The following is an 18,587-nucleotide window of genomic DNA, read 5'->3' as shown; positions in this document are numbered from 1 at the left end:
TTTTCTCTCTTTCCTTAATAGACAGAAGGTCATAGCAAGGGGAAGAATGTCAAACAAAACAGTTTCTGCCCACCCAGCCAAATTCTGTCCCCTGTGATTTAATTTTTAGGGTTTTTTCCATACTATAACTCTTCTTTTAACATTCAGTTATGCTAGATGCATGAGGAGAAATTGAAGGAGATATTTTGCATATTTGATTCAACTTGTTTATCTTTGGATTATTATAGGAGAAGACACATGTATAAACAGTATTAGAATGTATTGTCTTTACATCTTAAATCCAAAATGAAAACAGTGTAGGACAACAGCAGGTTCTTAAATACAGTACCAGATGTTCAGAAAACAAATATCAAATCAAAAAATTATGCAACAAGCATATAAAGGTTAAAATATACTATGCATTTCTGACAGAAGTGCTGGTTTAGTAACTATTCTGCCTTCAATTTTCAAACTCCTGACTGCACTGAAGATGGCATCACCAAACCGAAAAAGTCCTAAAAGTCCTTTCTTCACGTTATGAAGAAATGAAAAAACAAACCTAGAACTAACCAACCACATACAGTTCTCCATTGGTTTGACCTTGCAAAGTACTGAGTAGCTCTGTTTCACCAAGAATTCCCTGGGAATGTTAGATATTCCATGTATTTTGTGGTCAGCTTCCATATTAATAATGCTACAAAGCCAACTCCACCTCACCCTAAAAATACCACCACCTATTGGGAAAATAAAAAACAAACAAACAAACAAAAAGGCAAAACAAAAAAACGAAAAACTTGTTTAAAGGCAAGTTGTTAAAGCACAAGAAACCATGATATAGTTTTATGTTGGTTTTTTTTCCATTTACAGAACCTGTATTTGTAAGATGTACAGCTTAGAAAATCTGCAATTGTGTATGTGTACAGGAGCACAATGGAGGGATAAGATTGTCAAGTTTAATCTTCTAGCAGCAGCGCATCTACACTGTTTTTGATATCAAGACAAATTGTTCAGAAACTCCTAAGGCTACCTAAGTGCTTAATAAATAAAATATATATTACTGACCTACACTAAATACAAAGATCACCAAACACTTTAAAAATGTCAGTAAAAAAATCATCACATATCTTTTCCTAATTTAATGATTAGGCTGTGAGTATGTGTGGGTAAAAGACAAAAATTGTCAGCTCTTCCTCAAGTGTTCTGTACCCTGTGGGATCAGTTGAGCTCCTTTATTTGTTCTTGATCTTTCATTCTAACACATGCAAGTGGTAAATCTTGGAGTAAGGGCAAGTCAAAATTTCTTTTTTTTATGGGATATGTTAATAATCTCCATGTTCTGGATCATCAATATTAGGGGTGGAGGTAAATATAGATATGATAATCTTACATGGTTTCTCAATAGATCCTCATTTTCAGCTTCTTATACCTTTTCCAAATTAAAATTGTTAGGTTTTTTCCCCACTAATTTGAACAGGATATTTGGAAAATAGAAGTTTAATTTAAAAATAGTTTATCTACGTATAGAAATTTTTTGGTTGGAAAAGACTTAATATCATGAAGTCCAACTGTTATCTCAATAAAATATCATGTTAAATTGTATTTAGGAACACATTAGAAAAAAAGTTGAGTTTCTTTTCTGTTGCAGAAAAATGGCTTCTTGAACAATGTTTTTGCTTCTCTGTGAAACCTTCTAAGCTGTAACAAAATCCCATTATACCTACTGAGCTGGGTAGTGATAGATAAATTAATTCTAGTTTTGAATTATACACAGGCTGAACGGAAGACCACAATAAGCATTGTATATTGTACTATGCTGGATGAATCATTCATTTTACCTTATATCACATTTCTCACAGTGACCAATATTAATTAAAGTGGTTGTTTGGAATACCAGGAAGGCGTAGCTTGACAGGTTAAAGAAATAATTGAAAGTGTGGCTGGCTTTTTGTCCCTTGTCCTTTCTATGATAAATTTCTTTCAAGATCTTTTGTTGCTACTGCTACTTTATTAGATTATACAGAGGAAGCTTCTACACAAATTTACTAACAGGTTGTTTTTTTAGCTTTTTATCTAGTAATTAATCAAATTTTTACATAAAAAGGACACATTCTCATAAACAGTAGCTGGAGTTTCATAGCAACAACAACATCATTAAGGTACAATTTCTTCTTCTTCTTTTTTTTTTTAAATCTTTGCTATTTTAAATAACATTGACTCTTTGGAGTCTGAATTTAAATGTTACTTTGCCACAAGATTGAGATCTTAAAAGAAGTTGATTTCCTTGATGCTAACTAGATAATACTAACTTAAAAAATAGTAATACTCAAAATGTTTGGAATAAGTTGCATGTGGAAGAAAATGTTCCTAAGTATTCTCAGAAAATCATAAATTTCAGGAAGTTATGTAATAATTAGGAAAATTGCTTTCTGAGTATAATTTTTTATGAGTCATTATTCAGAACAATAAAGCTACTGATACATGTAATATAATAAATAAAACACAGCTTTTATGACAGTCATCAACATAGCACTCATTTGTTTCACTCCTCATTTCTGGTATGTTTGTATAGATGTAAAAGAGAAAATAAGCAAACAGCCCTCTGCAATATTGAAAAATAAAAAATAACATAACAGTCGTCTTTTATATTTATCCTTTCAAAGGTAATTTTGAAGAAAAAACCTGATGGCTTTTCTTCTGTTTATCCTAATTTGAAAAAGAATTTCCTGTTTATGCTTGAAATACACTAATGAACTAAAATGTTTCAACTGTTCATTCCATTCAAAAAAATGAGGGAAAAACAAACTTTAAAAAAATAATTAAAAATGTGTCTGTTGTTTCCAATTAAATATTATTTCTCATAAATATCCCCTGGACATTTATGGATATATTTCTGGGTGCCAGATTTAATCCCTTGGATGTGATTAGCCATATCTAGAATTAGTCATCTAAAAATTAGCTAGTTTTGGTGTAAATTAATGTAAACAGTAAAGGTCTGTGTAATAAAGTTCCACAAATAATGCTTTCCAAACATTGTTTTGTATATTTAGTGCAAACTGAATCCTAATTTCTCTCTGCTGCTTGTAATGGTGCTGAGGCAGATATCTCAGACTAGCTACTTAAAGCTAAAGCTATCACCAGACTGGTGAAATGTTCCATTGCATATTTAAGTTATTTTCTCTTTTAAAAACTAAGTTTAAAAGCAGTGAAGTATTTTATTTAAATTATTTAAATATTTAATTAAAAGTGAAACAGTTTGTAATCTGTTCCTAATTTAATTTTTTTAAAGCCAGAAACTGTAATAATTAGGGGGGAAAAACAAAACAAAACAAAAGAAAACAGAATTGTTTAATCCCTAAATCAACTTTTATATTCCAACAGTGACCTATAAAAAAAAACAATTGTTCAGAGAAATGTACATCTACCCTTAATCTCTTTAAATTTTAGAGAAATCCACCAAAAAAAAGGGAGCCATTACTCCGAGGCCTCAGACAAAAAGCCTTATATTTTCAGCTGATCTCTTTTTCTCTTTGTTTTGTTTTTGTTTTACCTTTAGTTGACCTTCCACAGCCAGAGTGAAAGTACGAAAGTTATTGAGTCAGTCCTCAATGGCTGGAACTTTAATGATGAGTATTACAGGGAAGCAAAATGAAGAAGAGTGTCAGAGAGCAGTGAAGTGGGTTTTTCAGCACCAAACCTTTGTGACCCCCTGCAGGTATTTCCCATTTGTGGCCCTGGAGCTCCTTTAGTGATCCGATACATACCCTTAGAGAGGGAAGCACTGCAACATTTTAGTGATGCTACTGACAGCCTGATGCAATAAAAATAAAGAAGTGCAGTGTTCCTACAGCTAGAGGAATACAGTTGAACTATGGTATGTCTGTGTTGCCTTCATGGGTGTGTTAGGCCACTTTATTTGTTTTGGTCCAAGAATGGAAGAAATATACTTTCATCAGATCTCTGGTAGGATGAACTGCTCCACCTTTGATCAGAATCGTGGAGTTATGATGTCTGTCAATTCATCTGAGGCTCACTGTTGTGGTTCTGCAGTGAAAATCTTGTGCCCTGTGCACCAAAAAAATTATCTGTTCAAGAGCCAAGCATGTGAATCCCAGATTACATGCATCCCATAGGACCATATAACACCATATGGTCTACAGTTTATGATTTTCTTTCTCCTATGAAGAAAGACTGAGAGAACTGGGGCTGTTTAGCCTTGAGAAAACAAGTCTAAGAGGGGATCTTATTAATGTCTATAAATATGTGAGGGGTAGGTATCAAGAGAATGAGGCCAATCTCTTTTCAGTGAGGGTGACAGAGCACTGGAACAGGCTGCCCAGAAAAGTTGTAGAGGTTTTCCTCTCTCTCTCCAACTGAGAAAGTGCCAGAGAAGCCCTTGTACATGAAAGCAAGCAAGAAACTTACATCTAAAGGCGAGTTCAAGCCTACTTAATAAATCATGGCCCAATTCATATGCCAAGTATTTAAAGAAAATCTGAACTAAACTATTTCCAAGTAACTTCTGCAGAACTTATGACACATACGAATTTTAAATATTTATACAGCTTATGAAGTAGTTTGCCAAAGAAATAATTATATTGATTAAATAGAAATCTTGTGACAAAGCAGAGGCCTGTGGCACCCAAGAAGTTAAAACAGACTGAGGATGACATATTTGGTATTTGTTTGTCTGTAATCTAAACATAAGCATACTAAAATGAGTGAACAGCAACACTGTAATTATTCATGATGCTACTAATAGCATAAGCAGCAACAACATCTGAGCACTTGGACACAGCTAACTGTACATGCAAATGTAACATGCAAAGGCAAGAGGCAAAAGGAGACTTTTGGTATTTTGATATTATTGCACAGATCACAACGAAAATCTTGTATGAGGCATAAACTCTGCAAGATCAAAACAGTGGATGCAAAACAAAAAAGAAACATGCCTGGAAAACAAACAAGTCATACTCCTGGAAAGAAGTTAATCTGTGCTTGGAGCAGATGAGATTCACTTTTTCCTTTGAGGAGATTGTGATCATCTTAAAAATACCATGGATGCATGGGAAAACAGAGGAAGAAAGATGACTCCTGGCCTTGGCTGCAGCTGACCTCGCCAAAGGTGATCTCAAAACCGATGCTGAAACATGAATTCAACCACCCCTGCTGACTACGTGGCATCAGCTCTGAAATATTGAATACACACAGCTAATGTAGGAGATGATTATTAAAGATCATTTGAATTTGCAGTAATTATGACTAATAATGTGTAAGAACTTACCATTGAAAAATGTGTGTTGCTAATAAATTCCAGCCAAGTAAAACCATATTTTGATGCTGGCCTGATTTCTGTCTTTTAAATACTCCCATCATTGCCACACTTGGCTCCCCAATATATACATAGTTCTGTATCTGTACACACACTACAAAAGTTACAGAAAGTCTCATGTGAAAGCCAGTTACAAAAGTCTCATGTGAAATCATATCTTATATTCTGTATATTTTACATAATAATTTAAGGATACTGAGGTCCTGATTCATCCAAGATGTAATTTGGGGCAGGGGGAGGGGGGGGGCGGGGTGCATGTTGTATCCTGGACTTCAGTATGCATCAACCCCCTCTTAAGTATAAGAATGATTTCTTGGCCACCCCAGCAGAGATGCTGACTTGATCCTGCCATCAACTCAGGAAGGACAGAATTTGTTTGTGGACCTCAATTTGAACTGGATCAGTCCATTGATCTTGGTTAAATAAAAAGCCTCAGGAAGTCAAAATTAATGTCTGGACACCAGTGAAGGCAATGAGGGATTTCTCAGACCAATGAAAAAAACCCAAACAAACAAACAACCCCCCCCCAAAAACCTCCTGAGTCACCACTGCAATACCCTAGCTTTACATCAGAATAATAAATTGAAAAACATTTGGGATGTTGTGATGTAAATTTGAGTAGTGAAATGATTAACTGGGTCACCAACCTCTTCTCCCTTATGTCTCTAAAATTTTATTTAATTAAAACTATAACACCATGTGGTCCCAGGTTATAGTTTCTAGGCACCACAGAAATAGGAAGAAGGTATTATTTTATTAGTAATAATGTTTCATCTATCCAGTCTTCCCACAGTTTGGTGATGCCCAGCAATTCTCCTTTTAATGTACAGACACCACTGGATCTGTTTTCCCATCTGTTGAGCAAATAGTCCATTGTAAAAGTATCTAAGATGGTCAATTTAAAAGAGGAAGAACTGGGTATTACTCTTCCAAAAGATCTGACTTTTCATATTCTGTCCCTCAGTAATGAGGATAATTACCTCAGTCAACATCTTTGTTCACAGCAGTGGTTAATTTCAAAAAAAGCTTTTCAGAAATTTTTCTATCAGAAATTCCAATTCAAAATAACAAAAACAAAAACAAAAAAAACAACAACAAAAAAGGAAAATAATTTTGACAAAACACAATTTGGAAAATAATAATGTGTAAAACAATGAAAGATTTCCAATTCTGATATTCTGTTATTCTATTCTGATATTCTGTTTAAAAATGTGGGGTTTTTTTATATTAGAAAACAACAATATCAAAACCAGAACAAAACATTTTGCATCTTAATCAACTCAAATGGCTTGTTTCAGGTTTCTATTTTGAACTACACTGAAAAATATTAATTTATTTTTTGTCTTCATCTGATTGGTTGGGGTTTTTTTCATTTTATTTTGTAGCAGAAAAAAAGGAACTTATAGAATTCCTGAAAATAGAACCACTTCTTCAAAGTTCTCACGCTTAAAGAGCATTTTCATCTTTTTTTCTGAAATGTTTCTTAAGCAAGAAATACTTTGTGTTTCAAATAGTTTATGGTTTACCTCTGAAATCCTGTGTTTTTTGAAGTCTGAAGCCTGAGTCAGGAAACAACTGCGAGAAGAAAGCATTCTTTTTCCTCAGTTAAAATAAGTCAATTACAGCAAATTAAGATGTGAATTAACAAGAAAAGCAAAGCCTGATATTATTGTTACACCACATAACTGCATTAGGCCTCCAGAAAGAAAATGACTGGCATATGAAATCCTTGATGCATAAAATCAAGTCTGAGAGAGGAAGAGACAGAGGCAGGAAGCCTTTAGATTTTATTTTGGAACAGGCTTGTATCTCTAAATCAGTATTTCTGCATCTCTAAAATACTGGTGTAGAAGGCAGGTTTGGGCCTTCTGAGACTTGGTCTATTTCTAGAGCTACCATTGGCTTGACATATGACCTTCCCAAGGTCAGTGCTTCTGTTTTCTGATCTGTTGAGCAAATAAAATTATACTGTATTCCATCATAAAAGCCTCTAGGATGGATCAATAAAAAGAGGAAGAACTGGGTATTAATCTTACATAAGATTTGACTTTTCATGTTGTACCCTAGAGTAATGATGCTAATTACCTCAGTCAACATGTTTGCTCATTACAGATTTCAAAGCACTTTTGAGATGCAGAATTCCTTTCTCTTCCTCAGTATGAGAAACTGAGGCACAGGAAAAAGAAATAAATGAGTGGCCCAGAGTAATGTCAGAAAACTGTTTATGGAGGCAGAAATAGGGCAAGTCTTTGTCTCAGTGGTGTGTTCTTCACTCTAAGAAGCATTTCTCTCTCCATTCCCTCTTCCTAACAATGGAAATACGTAATAGTTAGAGAGACCAGAGACACAAACTCTTATATACTTTTGTCCTTTTAAATGATCCTCATATTGCTCTGAGACTGTCGTGAAAATCAATAAGAATTCATTATTGAAAATACATTATAGATCCATTATTCAAGCTGATGTGATTCAGTGGGATTACTTGTGTAAGCAACAGATTGAAATTTTGTACACTTTTTTCTTTTTTTTTCCCATTTTTTCCTTGAGAAAAATACTTTTTAATGCTTGTGTAGATCTAAAGGACACTGTGATCTGTGTTGCATGAGTTAACTCCTGCGCTTCCTGTGTTGAAGTAAGAGTTTCAGTAAGAGGCTGAGAGTAATTCTTAACAACCTTTAAGCTGTATGAATGCACTTTGCTAAACTACCTCAGTCAATTAAACAAGCTGCAGAGTGTCCAGCTGTTTCAACCTTTTGCTTTTTTGCAGTATCTAATGTTTCAGGAAAGAAAAAATAAGCAAGCAATCAAGCTACAAAAGGGTTACATTAGTAAACCTGCAGTACTGTATTGTATATTGATCAGGCTACAGGGGAGTCAAATCTCACAAGATGTTGAGAAATGTTGTAACAAGTACTTAAAATGATAACACTAGCTATCTGTTAAAAAAAGAAATTTGTGCTCAGGTTAGAATATGGTGCAAATGTTATCACTTCTTATTAAGGTCTCTAACATTATACTAGTATTTTTCCTGCTGTAGCTGACTAAAAGAAGAAATATTTCTCACCTCTCAAGTTAATTTTACTGTAATATTTTTTCCCAGATGTATGTCACAAAGAAAAGCATATATATATATATATATATATATATAAATCAGTGTACTTCATAGCTGCAATGCTGAACACTGCAATGCCACATCTAGGAAGCAGGAGCCTGGAGTGAAATCCTAGTCCCCAGGTCAGTAAACCAACCATCTCACACACCAGACTTGGGAAGGCAAAAAGGCAAAAATCGAGCCTTCACATCAGGATGGAAAGCCTTGAAGATGCAGCTCAGAGGACATTTCAGTGGAATGCTGCCATGGAATCTCTGTACACTTTCTGGGATCAGGGATGCACCAAAACCATCTCATTCCATTTGGCCAACACATCTTGAAATTCTCCCCTGAAACCAGATAACCCATTTCTGTTGTATCAAACTTAAACTTTTCAAGTAAGTGTGTGAATGAGTGTCTGTGTGTATGTAAGTTTTGAGTTAAGAGTAAAAGGAGGTGGATGACTCAGCTGCCTATCTCTCCCCTTCTAACCAGCAGCATAGTGGTTATAGAATATACTTTTCTGGTGGTGACAAAGAGTCAATTCTCTGCTAAGTTTGAAGGGGCTTAAGTCTGTCCTTTCACCTCCCTACAGTATTCTTCCCATTTGAAAACATCCCTCTCCAAAAGACTATGGTGGAGACTGTGAGCTACAAGGGAGAAGGGGCATAGAGGGAGGGAGGGAAAAGGGGAGGGTGGGAAGAAAAAAAGAAAAGGAAAAGAAAAAAAAATTGAAAGGAACAGAGAAAGGAAGATGAAATACAAATGTCTGTGTGAATTCAATCTTTCACAAGACGGCTATCCTGGATACTCTCACCAGTAACAGTAGTTCTGGGGCACAATTCTGTCCTAAGAAATATTCAGGTATTTTAATGTTTCTAATGCAAGCAATCACAATGGCAACCAGGTTAGAAACTCAGACCAATATATAAAGGTTTAACAAGAAATTCTGGTCAGGACCCTGGCCTAGTCTGCTCCCTAAATACACCCTTGCTTCCACATCATCAGATTTTCAAAGAGAAATGTCTACGTGGCTCTTATGGCAGACTACATTCAGGTTGGATGCAATCTGTCCACCATTATGGCTTCTACTCACCTTGTGTTTGAAGGTTTTAAGACTAACCTATGTGACCTATTTGAACCAGTGTTTCAAACACAAAATTATTGCAAGGTCTGATGAATAGTATACTGGAAGAGGAATGTCTGTGGGTTTTGGTCCACAGCCTAAACACCTGAAATCTATTAGGTCAAGCTTAGTCTCACATGAAAGCACAATGCAAGTCCTCCCAGGTTTCTGCATAACCTGGTGGGTGCTGTAAGGAACAGCCTGTAAACTCCTGCTCCCCTAATGCCTTTCTCTGGTTCAAGGGTTCTCCAATTTATTTTTCTTGTAAAGTAGAACAGCTGCAGCAAGAGGGCTGGTAGTCTGGTGGCTGAGGGTTTGAGCCAAGAAAGAAGAACATGTGGGCTGGCTCTTACACTGCAAAAGACAGAGAATTTATATTTTCTCATCCTGATCCAGTCTCCTACCCACTAGATAGAAGTAGGCAAACCACTTCTCTAACTTTCTTTTCTTTTTTTTTTTTTAATCACCGTCATCCGCCACTGCATCATTTCACAAAGCTCCATCTGCTGAACATATCACAGGGAGATTTGGAACATGCTCACACGTCACTGCCCTCAGGAAAATGAAGAAAAAAAATATCTCTTTTCAGAAACCTTATTAGGCCTAAATGCAATTTCGGCAGAAATCCAGAACTTCTTTGAAACTTACTGAGATAGAAAATTCTGGAGGAGATCCTTGTATTAGTTTAACCCCTCCTTCCCTTAGTTAAAGATGGATAATCTGAATTGGTTTCAAGTAATTGCCTCTGGAAGCACAGTTTCTGCAGAAGCTGCATCAATGTTTAGAGGCACATATGTTAACTTTCACTTCCAGCATCCCCAAAGCCTAAATAAAGCCATAATTTCAAACGAAATAATTGTCCTATTGTTTTTCTATTTGCTGAGTCCATCATAGTTTGTAGTGCACAGACACACACACACACCTTTATATACATATGTATATATATGTTTGTGCATGTATATATATATATATATACACAGAGCACGATGTCTACAATGTAAGATGTTTTTGTTTTCATTTTATCTCCCAAAGAAATAATGAATATTTAACATCATGTAGCAAAAGTATTGCAAGATGAGTATCTATAGTAATAATTTTTTGTTCTGTAGAAACTTAGCAAAATTCTCTGAGTTCTCTTTTTCAATTTCTACAACATTAGGTGAAGTAAGTAGTTTTTTAACGTATTTGATACAGAACAAATATACCCTTAACTAGAGTTGTTTGCATAGTCTTAGCAAAAGGGAGAAGGAAGATCATCAGTTGGGAAAAAATATTTGTATCCCAGTACCTTTTCCTATTTCAAGGTATTTTCCATATTAGGACCAAAACCATTCCTATTTAAAAGGTAACTGCCATGCACAAACCAATTTGCTTGTGTTGGTTAAATATGAGACTTTACACCTAGAAGAAAGGTGTAAGTAGGAAGGTCATTATCTTGGGCTTCTAGGAGTCACAGAGGCAAACAGGGGGCAAAAAAAAATCAGATAAAAAAAGGAGTCAAGGAAAATATACTTGGCTGCTCTTTTTTCCCCTCTTTAACCTACTCATTTGTATCTGATGTCTCATTTGGAGGGGATAATGTGAGCTCTGTTTATTCAGTCTGTATGTGGATTGTAAACTGGGATGCATATGCTGAATTTTAAAGACCCAGATTCACTGCCACTTCACTGCTGCATGATCTCTCACTTTACCACACTTTCTAGACAGAAGAGTGAAAAATCGTAGTCACAGAGAACCTGATCCACCTGACCCAGGAGTAGGCATTTTCTTAAAACACTTGATAGGTAGGCCTCTTCTAAGATACATGTTTCCATAGGTAATTCAAGAAGATGAGGAAATCTAGACATTTAGGATTAAGGCACTGAGTAATGACAGACTAATTTCCTGACCCTGACACACCTTTCCTGTGTATCTTGACTTACAGAAGCAAAACTTCACATACTAAATTTAAAATGGACAATGTCTCTTTTCCTCTTCTCTGACTTTTCTTCTAGATTATAACCTTTGCATGATATATGCTCTCTAATACACATATCATATATATGAGACATAAACCTCTCAATATAATTCTGAAGTAGACAACTGAAAACACTATAGTTCCCTTATCTAAATACTCTTTTTGAAGTTACATAGCACCCATAAACAGTCTTACATAATCTGGCAGATTTTTTACTTTTTTCCCTCCACTTTGAAATTCCAGGATCCCAGAGGGCTTCCACATAGTTCACACCTCTCAGCAGACCCCTTCGAAGAAGCAGGCAATTTATCCTTCATGCTTTGACAACAGGCCATATTGTCCTTCCTCTCATTTGATTATTATTTATTTATTTAATATCTTGTTAATGTTCAGGTCCTCTGGTTGCATTTTGATTGTTTTTATGGTGCCTGAGCAATTTTAATAACACAAAGGTAAAGATGTTCAGAAGCTGTGCTCTAACAGAGCGTTCACTGGGCTCAAGACTTGTAGCTTTTACTCCCTCGAGTCTTTCTTTACGCACAGAGACCTTGCCAATACTGCTGATATTTGGTGCGTAGGTCCCCTACCCCAACCCCAACCCCAACCTCTTCACCCACCCTTTTCCCTTCAGTGACTCTCCCGCTTCCCTCTGCAGTTTCTTAAGTGCTTCCCTGTCTCCGGCTACCCTTGCACTTTGAAGGCTGCAGTTTTCGATCCACCGAAGGTTTCCAGCCAGCTTAACACCGCCCACCCCCCGCCCCGACAGCACTGAGAGACAAAGTCAAAGAAAGCGTCGGGAGGAATGAATTAATGAGCCTCAACGTGGCGCCAAGTTTCCTTTCCCTCTTCTTTTCCTAATGAAACCACTAATATATTTCTTGTGGTGCTTTCTGTCTCGGTGGCATTTTATCTCTTATGGACCTTTCTTAATTTATTGGGCAGGCTTTGTCAGGGCCAGGATTTCTCTCTCTTTTTGTCTGATTCTTTTCCTCCTCCTGTCCCCTTTCATTACCCTCCCTCCGTAGTCCCTGCCCACCATAACGAACCGAAAGGCCGAATCTTCGTCCTGGGGACCCGAGATGGCCAAGGCTACTGCTGTGACTTGTTTGTGGTCCAATTACATTAATTTGATAAGATCATCGTCGGCAGGATGTCTAATTTACTTGCAAACGGCAGCCAGGGAAATCTTTGACCAAATTAGCATGCCGCCGGGACCAGGGGGTGCAAGCTCCATATGGCTCCCTGGCTTTCCCTATAAAAAACCCGCCTCCAGCCCATCCCTGCAGTTTCATCCTCCCCCCTACCAGAATGCCGCAAAGTTTACCAGCGGCGCCGGACGGGAGAGGTACAGCCCCGGGCTGCAGGAGGCATCCGGCAGCACTGCCTCTCCCGCCCTCGCCTCCACCCCCTCCCCCTCTGCCCCCTCCTTTTCCCCCTCCTCCTTCTTCTCCTCCTGCTCACCCTCCTCCTCTTCCTCCTCCTCAGTGCGATTTTACAAGTCAGGGAGAAACGCAGGTTTCCACTTGCACCACCAGAGGTGCAACTGGTTCTTCATTCGTAGGCATCTGAAACCCGTACAAATGATGCAGAAACTTTTTTAATGCTTGGCTCCTCTCTTTAAGGCCAGGCACCGATTTTTCCGCTGTGTAATCTCTTTTGTCAGAAGAGTGGGAGCTGGGAAGGGAGGCGGGGGGCAAGGGGGGAAGATGAGGGGGAGAGACTTGGGGGTAGGAAGCATTGTATTTGAACAGAGAAGGTATGAGGAGCACTGGTAGACAAATATCTATGCATGTAAGTACGTGGATGTCCATATTTTTATGTATAGATTAGAATGTCATTATGCACTACTGTCAGTTTCAACCGTCTCCTCCTTGAGGGAGACACTGTACTCTGTGGGAACAGGTAGAGTGACTTACTAACAGTGCAGCAATCCCCTCTTCCCTACCCCCCTTCCTCTCTTTGATAATTTATATATATAGATATATATATACACACACACACATATATAATGCAGTAATCCACAGATCAACAGTCCATAGCGAACGTCAGCGAGAGACCAAATCCATCATGAAACACTATAGACTGCAGGGGAGGAAGAAATGCATTTAAAGCAACAATAAAAATGGCGTGCAGAATAATTACCTGAAATTGCTATTCGCTTGACACCGTGACACTAATTCTGCTCAAACCTTTGGGAGATACAATAAGGCAAACACCTTTCTCGCCTGCTTGTACAGGTGTGAATGTATGTGAATGGGGACAATCGGGAGCTGGTCGGGAGGAGGGGAATGATAAACTTTCCGTTTAAAGAGAAAAGAAAGAAATTAAATAATCCATTTAGGAGAAAGCATCTAAATAGATCGACAGCTTTTAAAGCCAACGTTTTTAACGCTTGCCCTGTACGTGGATTGATTTTTTTTTTTTTCTCCAGCATTCCCTCAGCAGATGGATTTTTGCCACTGCAGCTCAGCAGAGGGTGTCAGATCTTTCAGAGTGCACCAGGTTGAAACGAGCAGAGCCTCTTAGCAACTCTCCCTCTGCGTGCATGTGAGTGTGTGCGAGCGTGCGACTCGGCGGCAGCAGCGGAAGAAACAGCAGAGAAGAGCCGAGAGCGAGAGAGAGGGAGCGAGCGAGCGAGGAAGCGAGCGCGGAGGGGAGGCAGGGCGGCCGGCGGGGCGCGGTGCGGGCGGTGCGGGCGGTGCGGGCGGGCGTGCGGGCGGTCTGGCGGCCCCGGCCCCGCGTCAGGCTGCGGGCATGGGCGGCCGTGAACCGCAGCGGGGGGAGGCGCGGCGCAGCGCCGGCGGCCGGGCGGCCAGCGCCTAGTCCGGGGCGAGCTTTCAGCACCGGTGCTGTTGGACAGCGCCCGGAGGGAAGGAGGGAGGGAGGGCGGGCGGGCGAGGAGCGCGGCTCCGCGGCAAGGTCAGCCCCGCGCGGCCCCGCGCCCAGCGGCAGCTCCGCGGACAGCGCCGCGCTCCCCGCCCGCGCCTCCCCGACATGCAGCGGCGGCCCCTGGCCAGCAGCACCGCGCCCGTGCCGGTGAGCCAGCCCGGCCGGCAGACCTCCACTTAGCTGCCCCGGAGGCGTTTAAGGGAGAGCGATCGACGCGGGGGATTGGTTTTTGGTTTGGGTTTTTTTTTTTTTTTTTTCCCTTCTACTTTTTTTTTCCTTTTTGGTCTTTTTTTTTCCTTTTTGTTTTTTTTCCGCGTGCCTTGCAGTACGTGCCTGGATAGTTTGTGGATTATTGACTGGAATCTGGGCTGTTGCAGTTGTACGTTGGGGGGAGGGGGGGGAGAGAGGGAGAGAGGAGAAAAGAAAGCGTGCCCCCTCCGCCGACCCTCCTTGCTCCCCCTCCCCACATTTTTTTTTTTTCTCCCCCTTCGGTGGTGGTTTGGACATTTCATGCATTGAATGGAACTGGAATTGCTTTCCGTGTGAGGAGGATGGTTGCTGTTACTTTGTGACGAGATCGGGAATGAATAGCTCGGTTTAAAAATGCTGCTTTGGATTCTGTTGCTGGAGACGTCTCTTTGTTTCGCTGCTGGAAACGTTACAGGGGACGTTTGCAAAGAGAAGATCTGTGCCTGCAACGAGATAGAAGGGGATTTGCACGTAGACTGTGAGAAAAAGGGATTTACCAGCCTGCAACATTTCACCGCCCCAACTTCCCAGTTTTACCATTTATTCCTGCATGGAAATTCCCTGACTCGACTTTTCCCTAATGAGTTTGCTAACTTTTACAATGCAGTCAGTTTGCACATGGAAAACAACGGTTTGCATGAGATTGTTCCTGGGGCTTTTCTTGGGCTGCAGCTGGTGAAACGCTTGCACATAAACAACAACAAGATCAAATCGTTCAGGAAGCAGACTTTCCTGGGGCTGGACGATCTGGAATACCTCCAGGCAGATTTTAATCTATTGCGGGATATTGACCCGGGAGCATTTAGGGATTTAAACAAGCTAGAAGTGCTGATTTTAAATGACAATCTCATCAGCACCTTGCCCCCTAACGTGTTTCAGTATGTGCCGATCACCCACCTCGACCTCCGGGGAAACCGTCTTAAAACCTTGCCTTACGAGGAGGTTCTGGAGCAGATCCCAGGCATTGCTGAAATCCTGCTAGAGGATAACCCCTGGGACTGCACTTGCGATCTGCTGTCGTTGAAGGAATGGCTAGAAAACATACCCAAAAACGCTTTGATCGGCAGAGTGATTTGTGAGGCTCCCACTAGGTTGCAGGGCAAAGATTTAAATGAGACCACAGAGCAAGAGCTGTGCAAAAAGAACAGAGTGGATTCTAGCCTAGCTGCTCCCCCTGCCGAAGAAGAAACCTGCGATCCTGGTCCCATTCCAACCCCCTTTAAAATACATGGCAAAGAAGACCCTGCCGTACCAGGATCTGGTCCAAACGGAGGTACAAAGATTCCTGTCAACTGGCAAATCAAGACCAGACCCACTGCTGCCGTGTCGACAGTCAGCGCGAAAAGCAAGATACCGGCTACTGTCTCCTGCCCGCAGATCTGCAGCTGTGATCAGATCCCTGGCTCGGGCTTAAAGGTTAATTGCAATGACAGGAATGTGAGCAGCCTGGTGGATTTGAAGCCCAAGCCGTCCAATGTGCAGGAACTGTTTCTGAGAGACAACAAAATACACACCATCAGGAAATCACACTTTCTGGATTACCGGAAGCTGAATTTACTCGATCTGGGCAACAACAACATCGCCACCGTCGAGAACAACACCTTCAAGAACCTCTTTGATCTCCGATGGCTCTACATGGATAGCAACTACTTAGACACCCTATCCCGGGAGAAATTCGCTGGGCTGCAAAACCTGGAGTATCTGAACGTGGAATTTAATGGGATCCAGCTGATCATGCCAGGCACCTTCAACGCTATGCCCAAGCTGAGAGTCCTCATCCTTAACAACAACCTGCTGAGGTCTCTCCCCGTAGACGTGTTCGCCGGGGTCTCGCTTTCCAAACTGAGCATACACAACAATTATTTCATGTACCTCCCGGTGGCGGGGGTGCTGGACCAGCTCACCTCCATCACCCAGATCGACCTGCACGGCAACCCGTGGGACTGCACTTGCCCTATCGTGCCTTTCAAACAGTGGGCGGAGATGCTACGCCCCAAGGTGATTATGAGCGACTTGAGGTGTGAGTCCCCTGAAGATTTCTTCAAGGAGGATTTCGAGTCTCTCTCCAACGACGTGATTTGCCCTCAGTTAAAAATCTCGCCCACACTAACTTCTACCAACAAAAACAGCACCGGGTTGACAGAGACAGGTACTCACTCCAACTCCTACTTGGAGACCAGCCGGGTCTCTATTTCGGTGCTGGTGCCGGGGCTCCTGCTGGTTTTTGTGACCTCTGCCTTCACGGTGGTTGGCATGCTGGTGTTCATCCTGAGGAACCGAAAGCGGTCCAAGAGGAGGGACGCCAACTCCTCTGCATCTGAAATCAACTCCTTGCAGACGGTCTGTGATTCCTCCTACTGGCACAACGGGCCCTACAGCGCCGATGGGGCGCACAGGGTTTACGACTGCGGCTCCCACTCCCTGTCGGACTGAGGCGGCGGCGGGGGGACGGAACCGGCCACTACCCGGGGCCGGCCGGCACCGAGGACCGGCCCTTGGCGCTCCGGCCGGTGGGGCGTCAAACCCCGGCCGGGGGCGGCTCGGCACCTGGGCTACCTTTCGTGAGAAACACAATACACACACGCACGCCCCCCCTCACGACCCCCATAGCAGGCACCGAGGCCCGGCGAGCGGTAGCGGGGGGAGGGGTGGGAAGCCCGACTCATCCCCGGAGCCCCGCGCAGCCCGGCGCGGTAGGCGCATCATCCGCCCGTGCGCTGCAGGGGGGGGGTGTGCGCTGCAACGAACCAGCGAGGACCTCGCAGCCGGGCCAAAAGCGGCTCCTGATTTTTGCTGGGCTTTTGTTCCGTTTTGTTGGGGTTTGTTGTGCTTTTTTTCCCTCTTCCCCTGTGGACCGACCCCTCTCCGAGAGGCCGGGAAGAGGAGGGGGGCGGAGGGAAGGCTGGTGGCGGCCTTCTCCTGACAGCAAAGCAGGAGTGGAAAGTTGCACGAAGGCATGAATGTAATGTAAATAAATAACTCCGACTCCGAAACAGACAAATGGACAAAAATAAAATAATAATAATAATAAAAAATAATAAAAAAAAAAAAAAGTGCTGCATGGCTCGCATGGATACAACGCACCCCAGGGACGCTCCAGCCCCCAACGGGAAGCAGCGTCTAGTTCACACCATCATCCCTCTTACCTGATAAGTCCCTTCGTATCAAACCTTCTATATACGAAATAGAGTATAATAATAAAAAGTGCCATTTCGCCATTTTTGTGTGATCAATAGGCAGTAGAGATCGTACTTTTACTGTGGAAAAAACTGTAAAGTTTTTATTTAAGGCATAGTTGCATGAATATTTTCATTGGTTTTTTTTTTGTTTTTTTTTTTTGAGGTTGGATTTACTTTGATGGGAGAAATTTGCTTTGTTGATGATGGGTTGTGTTTCATTTTTCAGGGAGGGGGGAGGCTTTGGTTTTGTTTTTTCTCTCTTTTTCAATATACATATTCAGTATTGCCTTTCCATCTGAATGTAAAAATTAGTACCCTTTATTTCTATTATGGTAACAGTGTGAACATTAAAAAAAAAAATCAAAGGCAGTTAAGCATGACCAATTAATGTCACTCTAGTGCTTAGGCTGCAAAGTTTAATGGTAGAAAATTCTGTGCTGTTGTAAATCTTACTATAACTTGAAAAAAGCAGAACTGAGGAAGCAAGTGAAACTTACTAATTCTATTCGAGGATTTTATAATGGCATATTTTTTCAGTATTAAAAGTGAAAATGTTTTCAACTCCGGGTCTTTACCATTTTTCCAGCATCAGTTCCTGCAAGCGGGTTATTTGGGTTTAGGGGACAAAGCCTCCTTTCAGTGCTCTCTGTGTTTATTCCTTTTCCTCCCTCCCTCCCTCTCTCTTTCCCTCCTTCTCTCCCTTCCTCTCATTCATTTACACACAGAGGCACAAAGACCGTTCCTTCACCTCTTCCCCAATATAAATAACACAGAGAAGTTTCCTGCCT

General features: G+C 41.0%; 1 protein-coding gene across 1 annotated transcript; it reads left to right on the top strand.

Moving 5' to 3' along the window:
• Positions 1-14,380: 14,380 nt before the first annotated feature.
• SLITRK1 (SLIT and NTRK like family member 1) lies at positions 14,381-18,360 on the top strand. The gene has a single exon (XM_071741728.1). It carries the CDS (start codon positions 14,975-14,977, stop codon positions 17,051-17,053), a length of 2,079 nt encoding a protein of 692 aa, XP_071597829.1. The 5' UTR covers positions 14,381-14,974; the 3' UTR covers positions 17,054-18,360.
• The last annotated feature ends 227 nt before the right edge of the window (positions 18,361-18,587 follow it).

Source organism: Heliangelus exortis, chromosome 1, assembly GCF_036169615.1.
Source record: "Heliangelus exortis chromosome 1, bHelExo1.hap1, whole genome shotgun sequence".
Classification (NCBI taxonomy): Eukaryota; Metazoa; Chordata; class Aves; order Apodiformes; family Trochilidae; genus Heliangelus; species Heliangelus exortis.
The sequence above is the reverse complement of the archived record's forward strand: the minus strand, read 5'-3'. Positions and strand labels throughout refer to the sequence as shown.

Bases quoted from the DNA above. Each gene is read 5' to 3' on its own strand.
- SLITRK1 (XM_071741728.1), top strand. From the start codon at position 14,975: ATGCTGCTTTGGATTCTGTTGCTGGAGACGTCTCTTTGTTTCGCTGCT.